Here is a 12,500-nt window from a genome sequence, read left to right on the forward strand (position 1 = left end):
AAGGAAAAAGAGTACAGTAGAATTAAATAGAGAACAGTAGCACAGGGCATGGGATTAGATTGGACAGGGCAATAGAAACAGAGTACATCTCGACTGTCCAACCAAGACTGAAGGCCAGAGTGAACAAATGATGCAGTACCAAGTTTACATAAAGGAAAGACTTTCCTGCATGCGAAAAATCATGTTGCTCTGCATTGAAACATACAGTTTACTGTCTGTTTATCCGTATATACTGCATAGGAATCAATGATATGACTCGTGTATTTATCGTTTGTTTGATGTTGTGAGTGCTTCTTGAATATGGCTATTTTGTGTGTGTGTGTGTGTGTGTGTGTGTGTGTGTGTGTGGGTGTGTGTGTGTGTGTGTGTGTGTGTGTGTGTGTGTGTGTGTGTGAGTCTGTGTGTGTGTGTGTGCTTGCTTGCCTTTTTGTTCTCCAGGTCGGATGCTTCTGAGAGGTCGGTAGCATCTGTCGCCTCAGACATCTCTGTTACCTCATCCTCGGCCACCTGGATACACACACACACACGCACACGCACGCGCACAAGCACACACACACACACACAGACACACACACACACACACACACACACACACACACACACACACACACAAACACACGCACATGTGCACACACACAGTTTACAAGTGGCCTCAATAAAACAATATAAATTGACGTAACATTCACTCCCAATTTGACCTTCCATTCCTATAATTTTCTATCTGTGTTATTCCCTAAAATATCGTTGTTTTAACATAAATTCCTAATTTTTGTTGATTGTTACATTCAACCCCTTCAGTCGATCACACATTGTAACCATTAACCACGTTTCAATCCACCATGTTTTTTTTAAATGTTTTTTTATGTGGCTGACTGTTTACCGTGACTGCGGCTGTCCCCTGAAGGCCACTGTACCGTACCTTCTTTATGCTGTTGACATGCTCCTCAGTCTTCTGGGAGCCAAACGTGTGGTTTTGGGAGATGCTGTTGCTCTCTGCTTTCTCACTGGGCTCCTCTGATAGGCTGCTGGGGGCCTCCGAGTTCACATCCTTGTCTTCTGGCTCTTTCTCTCCTGCAGTGACAAACACACACACACGCACACGCACGCACACACACACACAAAGTTTGAGTTTGAAGTGAGGTAAGGACTGCCAAGCACACAGATCGCGGACAAGCATATATACAGACCGTTCTCCACATCCTCCTCGTTCTCCTCCCCCAGTATGATGGCCGGGATGTTGGTCTCTCCTGCATCCATGTGCTTCTTAAAGGACTCCAGCTGTTCTGTAAAGTGCAAGCGCACACACACACACACACACACACACACACACACACACACACACACACACACACACACACACACACACACACACACACACACACACACACACACACACACACACACACACAGGGGAGGTATTATTAGTCTCCGTCCCTATTTTATAGTCTTTATTGTTAAATCGATTTGATATTTGGATCAGTTCAGCTGTGTGTACGCACTCTGCTCCACTTCCGGTTTCAAGCGTTTGTTTTTGATGAGGATTTTGCGTTTCAGGTCGTTCGGGGAAGGTAAAGGTCGTCCCGCTTCAATCTGCAGGAGCAAGAACATATGCAAATCATTTCAACCAACCTTTGAAATACAGCCAATCGTGAAGTGCTCTGAAAAGCGTGTGACTGGTGGACCAGGAAGTGTAGTACTGACCGGGAAGCCCTCTAGTGGCAGCCTGAGGAGTAACTCCCCGAAAGTCTCCTCACAATACTTGGCCATCTTATACTGTTGTGGTTTACTACACACACACACACACACACACATACACACACACACACACACACACACACACACACATACACAAACACACAAAATACAATTAATAGTAATAGTAGTAAAATTACAGGAATCATATCATAAAAAGATACTAAATATATAAATGCATTCATTTTCATCGCACAATACATTAACAACACCCAAATTTCCATTGTTCAAAACAAATGAATACTAATCATGATTTCTCATTGTGTGTCTTCTATCTTCAACAGAGTGGAAATGTCAGCCAGAGTGTCCTCAGACGGCCTTACCTGCAGTGGTTTTCAAAGGACAGGATGACAGGGTATTCTGAGGTGACAAACGCCGTGTCCCTAATTGCTTGGATCACATCCTGGCAGCGGAAGAGGAAGGATGACATGGAATACAAATGAGTACCGCTGTCAGAGTGCAGGCGTAATACCACAGAGTGACCAGCAGGGGCTGAACACACCTGTCACTCATACTGATCTAGTGGTTTGCCATTGAAGGAGCAAGGCCGTTAAAACAGCCATAAATAAAGTGAGTGTGAGAGTGAGTCAGAGTGTGTGTGTATGTGTGTGCGTGTGCGCGTGTTCGTGCGTGTGTGTGAGGGGAACGTGTGTGTGTGTGTGTGTGTGTGTGTGTGTGTGTGTGTGTGTGGTAGTGTGTGTGTGTGTGTGTGTGTGGGGGGGGGGGGGATAGGGGGTTTACCTTGAACAGGATATCTGTGCACATGGCCTTGCCGTGAGTGATGATCGGCTCTTGGTCCTCTCCTTTACCGTCCCAGCAGTCCAGCTCCACACATCTGAAACAAGGAAACACGATCAACCTTCCCTCTACACACACACACACACACACACACACACACACACACTGTACGTATCCTAATGCTTTCAATCAAACACACACAGGCCCATGTTCATTTCTAACAGAACAAAGCGGAACAATATTTGATGCAGACATATACGAAATACAAATATATGAACGCTAAAAAGAGCGAAGTCCCTGTGCACAGCCTTTTGATCCTCAGGTGCTGTTGATAGGCAGTCCACAATGGTATATCAAGAGGTTTAAAATCACCGCACTGGTATACACTGATAAGCTGATACATTTTTTGAACAACACGTTTCGACGCAAGGACGCAAGGAGGGACCGAAAGGACGCAACGTGCCGTCAACCCCCTTGCGTTGCGTCGACGTGGAACCACAATCAGGCCTTAAGCGATGGACGAGCGTACGGTACCTGCAGCCAGACAGCAGCACCTGGCGATACATCTCCACAGACGACTTCCCGCCGAACTGCCGGCCGGTCAGGTAGGTGTTGTGGGAGGAGCTGATGAAGTAGTGCGCCAGGGACTGGTCCATGTCCTGGTACAGCTCCAGCCGGTCCAGGAACACCGGCGCGTTCTCGTCCGACATCAGGTAGCGACAGAAGCCGTCCAACGAGATGCGGACTGGGGTTCGAGAGAGAGGGGGCCGGGGAGGACAGGGTCAAAGGTTAAAGGTCAGGATGGATGACCCGAGCCATGACCCTAATCCCTCCCTAAAATAAAGACTCTCAGAGAAACCTTGAGAAGAAACTGGAGACAATGCACTCATAACCTTGGCAAAAAACTAAGGTTAATGGAGGTTTCTTAAAATAGTAAAAATAGTGGATATAAGACAAATAAGGACACTCAATTAAGAGTCAGGTGAAGGTCAGAGGTGTGACGCGGCATTTTACAGGTCAATTAACGGTTCCAAAGGGTTCTTAATTTGTAGACACAAGATGTCTCGTAGGCCAAGGCACTAAGTCAAAGTCATCATTTGCCATTTGGTGTCCGACCTCAAAGTAAGTGTTTTGCTTTATTCGTCAATTCACCTACAAAACAACAGCACCGTTTTTGCAAGCACCTGTTCCCAAGTAGCCAAAGAGTTTATCTGTGTCTAAACGCGATGGCTGAAATAGAACTGCAGCACCCAGAGTCAACACCAGAGGGCAGTACAGCTCTAAACATGGCTTGAGGCAGCAGCGGGCATCATCCTCACCTTTCTTCTTCAGTTCCTCATCCCGCTCATACTTCTCAATGATCTGCGTGGCTCTCTTGGGGTCGTAGAACGGAAACAGGATCTCGTTTAACCTGGGGTCGCGCTGGTTCTGCGAGCGTGCGCGTTGGTGTACGTACACACACACACACACACACACACACACACACACACACACACACACACACACACACACACACACACACACACACACACACACAGACAAACACAAGGACAGAGACAGACAAACACACACAAACAAATGGACAAATGGAAAAGACACACACACACACACACACACACACACACACACACACACACACACACACACACACACACACACAAATGGCAAAGACAGACACACATACACACACACGCACACGCAGACAGGCACACACCCAGAAACAAACACAACATGTGTTATTAACAAACACTGTATTGTCTGTATTGCAAATGAAAGAACCAACACAAGCTAGTACCTACTGCCAAAGAATCTAACCACACATTTAACACACACCATAGACAAACAGGGAGGCCGACTAAGGTTAATGGGAGAGGAAGACAAGGGGGAACTACTACTGTTCCTCTTGAGACATCTAAGAAACATCTACGAAACATCTAAGAAACATCTAAGAAACATTTGGGCATTGTCATGCAAATTACCAAGTATTTTGATGAAATCAATTAAAGTACCAATGCTTTACACCGTATCATATAAATGGTATACTACGGTCTAATATTGGCGTCATACAGTTGCAAACAAGCCACCAAAAGGTTTCTATGCTAGCACAACATTTAAACACACTAAACAACACAAACAATAGAGAACTACTGGCTGTTGCTGAGAGCCACGTGGAACACACATCTATGCAGAGCTTGGTGGCTGTTTCTGGGAGGGAGGGGAGCTATTTGACCGTGACACACACAGCAGAGCAGAGGGGAGGGTGGGGAGAGGACAGCCAGCGGACCAATAGCAGCAGCAGCAGTAGGCAGGGTAGGTTTCCAGCAGCAGAGAGAGCATTATCCACGGTCCCCACACGTACACACACAGATACAATTACACACAGACACACACACACACACAGACGCAGACACACAAACACACAGACACACACACAAACGTACATACAATTACTTGCGCAAACACACACACTTGTACAGACACACAAATACATATGCGCACAAACACACACATATATACGCACACACACACACATAACACACCCACTCACCCACACACACACATAAACACACCCACACACATCTACGCACACACACACACACACACACACACACACACACACACACACACACACACACACACACACACACACACACACACACACACACACACACACACACACACACACACACACACACACACAAACACACAGACGGCCAGGTAACAGCGTGAGGCAAACAGGAAGCGACAGGACGGAAATTCTCCCATCGCCATGGAAACTCCAATCAGACACAGGGTTACAAGCGGCACTGGGGGGGTCCCAAGGTGTAGGTAGGGTGGGGGGGGGGGAGGGGGGGGGTGGAGGTCATGCAGCCACTGCGGGGGTTTTGGTGCTTTGATGAAGTTGCCCTCATTGGCTGAAGTCAGAAGTGGGTTTGGTTCAGTTTGGTCCAGAAAACCCGCGACCCTCCCAGGGTAACAGTACCCCCAAAACACCCAGCAGGTTCTCTGGACAGGGGGGGAGGGGGTCCTGATTCTTGGTTCAGCTAAGGGGCAACTTCTACAGGGGGGGAGGGGGTATGGAGGGGGGGCGACGGGGGGGGGGGTAGCAGGGACGGAGCGAGAGCAAGGAGCAAGAGCAGGAGCAAGCCGCGCGGCCACACAGAGAAGTTAATGAATGATAAAGAGCTTACTTCATTCAGAAAGCTGACTAACTGGTCTACGGTTAAAAAATCACTTGTGTTCCCATTGCTGCAAAAAGGAATTATTAGAAAAACAAATGTTAAGCCTTTTGAAGATGGTCAGTGAAAAAAATTAAATAAAGACAGGGCATTCAGTCACAGTTAATCATTAATTAAATACAAATAGAAAAATGGATTAATTAATTAATAGCTCTTTCAGGAAAAATGGGGGAGAGGGGGAGGGGGTAGAGTCACCCACATTCAGCCGTAGTAACATGTTAAAAACATCTCTGGGTATCGTTAGCGAGAGGTTCTCATTGGGTCGGACAGAATATAAACGGACAGGAAGGGGAGGAGTTTCCAGAGGTCAGGTGATTACAGCAGGCAAAAATATTACCGTGTTAATCTCATGCATAATAGATATATCTTTTATTATATCATAACTTGTGTGTTATTTTCATCTGCCGCACGATATGTGCGAGTTAAAGGACAATGAAATCAGACTGACATAAATTGGAGTTTAACATTGATATTGATGTTGAAGGAACTCTGTGTTGGAGGAGGGTCCCTAAAGTCAACAGCAGGCCGCACTCACATTTTGGTGAAGAGTTCCTCGATGTCCGTGCGAGGGCAGATCTTCTGGGTGAGTGCGTAGAAGATGTCGAAGGTGAACACATTCGGCTCGATCTCGTCATTCTGCAGAGGAAGGCATCACACACAGCAGTGTGAAACTTCTACTACTAAAGGCACCGCCGCACAACAGTCAGACGCTTTACAACACCAGCCACACTGTCTATGCCAAATATGTGCCAAATATGCACTATAAACAACGGTAAGCATAAGTATTATTTTCCTTTATTACTTTTATCTTTATTATTATCATCATCATTATTTAAGCACTATGTCGTCGTTTTTATATTTATCTTTTTCAATCAATCTTCCGAATCATTTTCGTTCTCTTTTGTCATGGCGGTGACAGGTGCAATCACAACAACAGCGCACAGCTTCCCCCCATCTGGCCATTAATCTTGTGGCTTTTATTTTGAAAAAACCTGTGGTATCTGTACACCCGGGCTGTTGTGTTCCCCGGCTCCTTCTAAGAGATAAACACGGCTAGACCAACAGCACGGCTACCCAGATAGCATCGGGGACATCATCACCACAACACCGCCACCGGCGCCCTGCTTCCTTTTGTTTATTTCAACTGAAACAGGGTTTAAACAATGATGGAGGCTCGGCCACTGAGGCTCCCAGCCATGCTACGTAGCAGTTAGCTAGCACTAGCATGTCTGGCTGGCTAGATAGCATCTGACCTTTCCGCTGGGCAGGCCCAGCTCCTTCAGGGCCTGGAAGATTCCCTTCTCTGTCTTTCCCGACGCAAAGGTCCGAGTGATGCTGCGGGGGAGAGAGAGAGGGCCGGGGGGAGAGAGGGAAAGAGAAAAATAGAGAGAGGTACATAGAGGGAGAGAGGGAAGGGGGAGACATAGGGAGAGAGTGGTACAGAGAGTGACATGAGGCGATTGAGAGGGAGAGAGAGAGAGGGAGAGGGAGAGAGAGAGAGAGAGAGAGAGAGAGAAAGGGACAGGGAGAAAGAGAAAGAGAGATTGAGAGCGAGAGACAGAAAGGGGAAGAGTGACAGAGAGCGAGAGAAAGAGGGAGAGAGAGAGAGAGAGAGAGAGAGAGAGAGAGAGAAAGAGAGAGAGAGAGAGAGAGAGAGAGAGAGAGAGAGAGAGAGAGAGAGAGAGAGAGAGAGAGAGAGAGAGAGAGAGAGAGAGGAGAAGAGTAACAGGGAAAGATAGACAGAAAGATAGAAAGATGAATAGGGGTAAGAGGAAGAAGGATGAACACAAGAGATAATTAGATAGATGAAGAATAAAAGAAGTAGAAGGAAGAATAATACAAGCTGGAACGAAAAGGAAGCCAACAGGAGCTTATTCTGTACACTCTTACCCTCTCACTGGGATCTTTGCGTTCACGTTGGTCAGAAAGCACATCCTCATCCAACTGGAGGGCAGAGAGAGACACACACACACACACACACACACACACACACACACACACACACACACACACACACACACACACACACACACACACACACACACACACACACACACACACACACACACACACACACACAGTTACACATCATGTGCTACACAGATAGAGGGAGAGGGAGAAAAACACTTTTTAAGACTGAATGCAAAATGCAGTGGTATTGTATGGGGTAATGCCTTATGGCAGAGTGTAGTGTTGTATCGAGGCTGGACAGAGAGACAGGCCGTAGAGTGTAGTGTTGTATCGAGGCTGGACAGAGACTGTAGAGCAGGGGTGTCAAACATACGGCCCGCGGGTCGGATCGACCAGGCCCGCGACTTGTAGAATATACATTTCTGAGTATGTCGAAAAAAAAGTAAGTCTCTAGCCCATTCCTGTGAGGAGTTATGATTTTCTAAAGAAATAACCAAAATGCTCACTCCAGCCGCTAGGGGGTAGCCAAAATAAGAAAAATAAGGAATTCCACACGTGTCCTTGCTTCACCACAATTAAGAAGTTATCAAGGTTGACATCCCCATTACCAAAATGTCTTTGTAAAAAAGAAGAAAAGTGGATTCAGAGTCCAGAGTTTTCCAGGAAAAATGGACTGAGGATTATTTATTCACAGAGGTGAATACTAAAGCAGTGTGCTTGCTATGTAGTCAGCAAGTTTCAGTGCTCAAAGAATATAATATTCGGCGCCACTGTGAGACTCATCATAAAGAAAAATATCACCATTTGAAAGGACAACTAAGAAAAGAGGAGATAGACTAATTGTTAGCTGGTCTGAAGAAACAGCAGTCTACTTTTACTTTCAGCCGCAAGGTCAGTGATGCAGCAGTAAAAGCCTGCTACCTTATTGCTCACGAGATCGTTCAAGTATCCAAGCCATTTTCTGATGTTGAGTTTGTGAAAACATGCATGCTGAAGGTTGCAGAAGTCGTGTTCCCTGAAAAGCGATCTGCCTTTGCCAACATTAGTCTGTCGAAGAACACTGTCGCAGATAGGGCAACAGAGCTCTCAGGAGACTTGGGCAGCCAAATTAATGACAAAATCAAGTCATTTATTGCTTTTTCGGTTGCAATTGATGAGAGCACTGATATAACAGATATTGCTCAACTGGCCATATTTATCAGTGGTGTTGAGACTTTGACAACCACAGAGGAGTCCCTTGATTGGTGCCTATGAAGGACACTACAACTGACATATTCAGCTCTCTCGTTGGGAGTGCTGGACAAGGTCGGAGTAGACTGGTCCCGTGCCGTCAGCCTGGCTACAGAGATTTTTCGGCATTTCACTGTATTTTGCATCAAGAAGCGTTATGTTACAAAACACAAAAAATGGATCATGTTATGAGTGTGGTTGTAAAAACTGTAAATTTCATCAGAGCGCGAAGTCTGAATCACCGTCAGTTTGACACTTTTCTCAGAGTTAATGACGTTCAGGATGGCCTACCATACAACGCTGAAGTACGGTGGTTAAGCCGTGGTGCCGTGCTCAAGCGTTTTTTTAAGCTACGAGAGGATATTGGACAGTTCATGGAGAAAATGGGTAGCCCAGTGAAGGAACTTTAATGTGCGCAGTGGGTGCAGGATCTTGCCTTTATGGCGGATATTATACAGCACCTGAATAATCGTAACAAAATGTTGCTCAGCATAACGACAATAACGATTCAAGTTAAAACTGTCACTCTGGGAGACGCAGCTATCTAGCAGTATCACCGCCCATTTCCCATGTCTAACAGCTGTGCGTGCGACTGGACGTGATGCTGATATGGATCAATGCAAAGACAAGATAACAGGATTGCTGCAGCAGTTCGAGCTGAGGTTTCAGGTCTTCAGTGAACTAGATAAGGAATTTGCCGTTTTTCGCCCGCCAGTTACAGACAAGCCTTCTGACATGCCAGCTGACATCCAACTCGAGATAATTGACTTGCAATGTGATACCAATATGAAGGAGAAATTTGCGTCAGTGAGCTTGGACACATATTAGCAATATCTCTTGCCAGGGTACCCCAAATTAACATCCCTGGCTGCAAAGGTTTTGTCCATGTTTGGGACTACCATTATTTTACTGGTCCGGCCCACTTGAGATCAGATGTATGTGGCTGAACCAAAATGAGTTTGACAGCTCTGCTGTAGAGTGTAGTGCTGTATTGAGGCTGGGTGAGAGAGACAGGCTGCTTACTGTTTCTTCAGGCAGGTCATCGGACAAACGTTGTTGGCCTTGAAGTTGTGAATAACCGACCGCAGCCCCTCCGTCCATTTCTGGAAAACAAAAAAAGCACAAGGACTTGAGACATGTCACCCATCCATCACCCATGCTCACACACACACACACACACACACACACACACACACACACACACACACACACACACACACACACACACACACACACACACACACACACACACACACACACACACACACACACACACACAGAGGGATTAAGACGCAAACAAAGACACATACACACACACACAACCACACACTCACACACACACAAACACAGACCCATTCACACACTTGAACCACTTATGTTGCCAAAATAGACTAAGAGGGAAAGAACTCCAGCGAATGAATTGCCTAAGGGTTCACACAATGATAGCACATGTCCGAAGAGAAACCTTCACATGCGCAAATTCTATACTGCAGGCACGCCCACCCGCCAGCACACAACACACCAGCACACACACATTAGCTTGTGGAGACAACAGACACAAACAAATAAGAGCACATGTATAAACAGACACACACACACACACACACACACACACACACACACACACACACACACACACACACACACACACACACACACACACACACACACACACACACACACACACACAGTGCATTGACGCAAGCGTAATCACGCAGCCTAAATAAACAGCCTAAAAGGGGACAGGATAATCAGGGCTTATTCAAACGTCTGTCTTTTATTTTGGGAAAAGCGATTCATCCGAAGTGCCACACTGAACCACACGTTCGCACGGTGCCTGTTTTAGAGCGCCGGACCCCCGGGACCCCCCCACCCTGTCACGGCTGGGGGCCGCACTGACTCAGCCAACACAACACACACACAATATTTACAAGCAATCTATTATTTGCATATTTCAATGTGTTCAGGTTGGGTAAACGTCCGCCAAATATAAAATACAGTGTTGACAGACACTTTCAGTTGGTGTTGATACAAGACAACAACAGCAACAGCAACAACAACAACAACAACAACAACTGCGAGCTAACGAAGCGTTGTTGTCGTCTAACTGTCCCTCGGCTGTTAGCAGGCCGATGATATCTGACTTTTGTGAAGCACAAGGAGACACCACAGGGAGGGGGCGGGGGGGGGCTGGGTGAGGTGTTGTGTGTGTGACATCCTGTATGTTCGTTTGTGGTGTGTGCGTGCGTGAAGAGGTGATGATAGATTTGTGTGTGCAAGTGTGTGTGTATGATGCGGTGTGTGCGTGTGTGCACATAATTGTCTGTTTGGGTGTGTGTGTGGTGTGTGAGTGCGTGCGTGGATAGTTGATGGTGTATGTGTGTGTGAGGCTTTGTATGTGTTTGCGTGTGTGGGTGTGTGTGTGTGTGTGAGTGTCTGTGTGTGTGTGTGTGTGTGTGTGCGTGTGTATCTGTACATGATTGTCTGTTTGGTGTGTGTGTGTGTGTGCGTGCGTGGATGGGTGAAAGTGTTTGTGTGTGTGTATGTGTGATCTTGTTTTTGTGTGTGTGTGTGTGTGTGGGTGTGTGTGTGTGTGTGTGTGTGAGTGTGTGTGTTCGTATGTGTGTGTGTGTATGTTTACATGATTGTCTGTTTGGTTTGTGTGTTTACGTGCAGGGATGGGTGATGGTGTTTGTGTGTCTGTGTATGTGTATGTGTGAGGCTGTGTGTGTGTGTGTGTGTGTGTGTGTGTGTGTGTGTGTGGGACTCTGATGTAAATAACTGTGTCATCTCCTCAGGTCTGCTAGTCTGGGCCACCTGCATGCTGTGAGGAGGAGGGGGTGGGGTGGTGAGAGAGAGAGAGAGAGAGAGAGAGAGAGAGAGAGAGAGAGAGAGAGGTAGGGAGAGAGGTAGGGAGAGAGAGAGAGAGAGAGAGAGAGAGAGAGAGAGAGAGAGAGAGAGAGAGAGAGAGAGAGAGAGAGAGAGAGAGAGAGAGAGAGAGAGAGAGAGAGAGAGAGAGAAAGAGAGAGAGAGAGATTGAGATTGAGGGAGATTGAGAGCGAGAGACAGAGAAAGAGAGAGTGCAAGAGCGAGATAGTGCGAGATAGTGCGACAGAGTGCGAGACAGAGAAAGAGAGTGAGAGATACAGAGCATCTAATAAGGCTGTCTGCTATTTACTTTAGGCTTGACTAGGTTATCAATGTAAATGTTTGGTTGCTTCCTTTGCACTCCTGCCGGCTTTAATTCAATATTTACATAATGACACATGCCAGTTGGTACCATGAGTGCATTCATTCTTATCATGGCTGTACCCCAATGGGATTCATGCCCCCAACCCTTGCATTTTAAACGCCATGCTTGACCGATGAGCAGGACAGAACCAGGAATAATCCTGATACCCCAAGAGACTGGCATCATTTGCATTCATTTTCAAGCTCATGTTATAGTTCAATAATTATAATAATCAAATAGGACGCATGTGCAAATACTACACTTTTTAAATACTTTGAATTTGATGATGGGATGATCAAACTAAAGTGATTTTCACTTTCATTGGGAACTGGCTACTTTAGACATATTCTGACTCCGACAGCGACAAACTAACTGACAACAAATAAATCCTTTGTACC

General features: G+C 46.3%; 1 protein-coding gene across 3 annotated transcripts in view; it reads right to left on the reverse strand.

Annotated features, from left to right (window-relative positions):
* Positions 1 to 12,500, reverse strand: part of plcb4b (phospholipase C, beta 4b) — a 78,621-nt gene that overhangs the window by 20,609 nt on the left and 45,512 nt on the right. For 2 of the 3 annotated variants that reach the window (XM_030345550.1, XM_030345548.1), the window contains exons 8-21: positions 9,894 to 9,973; positions 7,620 to 7,673; positions 6,983 to 7,064; positions 6,265 to 6,365; positions 5,682 to 5,739; positions 3,810 to 3,918; positions 3,025 to 3,235; positions 2,494 to 2,587; positions 2,076 to 2,155; positions 1,702 to 1,786; positions 1,500 to 1,590; positions 1,188 to 1,283; positions 920 to 1,071; positions 424 to 507 (exon numbers count right to left, since the gene is read on the reverse strand). In XM_030345550.1, coding sequence (XP_030201410.1) covers positions 424 to 507; positions 920 to 1,071; positions 1,188 to 1,283; positions 1,500 to 1,590; positions 1,702 to 1,786; positions 2,076 to 2,155; positions 2,494 to 2,587; positions 3,025 to 3,235; positions 3,810 to 3,918; positions 5,682 to 5,739; positions 6,265 to 6,365; positions 6,983 to 7,064; positions 7,620 to 7,673; positions 9,894 to 9,973 — 1,377 coding nt within the window. Of the gene's footprint in view, positions 1 to 423; positions 508 to 919; positions 1,072 to 1,187; positions 1,284 to 1,499; positions 1,591 to 1,701; positions 1,787 to 2,075; positions 2,156 to 2,493; positions 2,588 to 3,024; positions 3,236 to 3,809; positions 3,919 to 5,681; positions 5,740 to 6,264; positions 6,366 to 6,982; positions 7,065 to 7,619; positions 7,674 to 9,893; positions 9,974 to 12,500 lie in introns of those variants that run through there. The other variant, XM_030345549.1, reaches the window with a different exon arrangement.

The sequence above is a fragment of the Gadus morhua genome, chromosome 21, assembly GCF_902167405.1.
Source record: "Gadus morhua chromosome 21, gadMor3.0, whole genome shotgun sequence".
Classification (NCBI taxonomy): Eukaryota; Metazoa; Chordata; class Actinopteri; order Gadiformes; family Gadidae; genus Gadus; species Gadus morhua.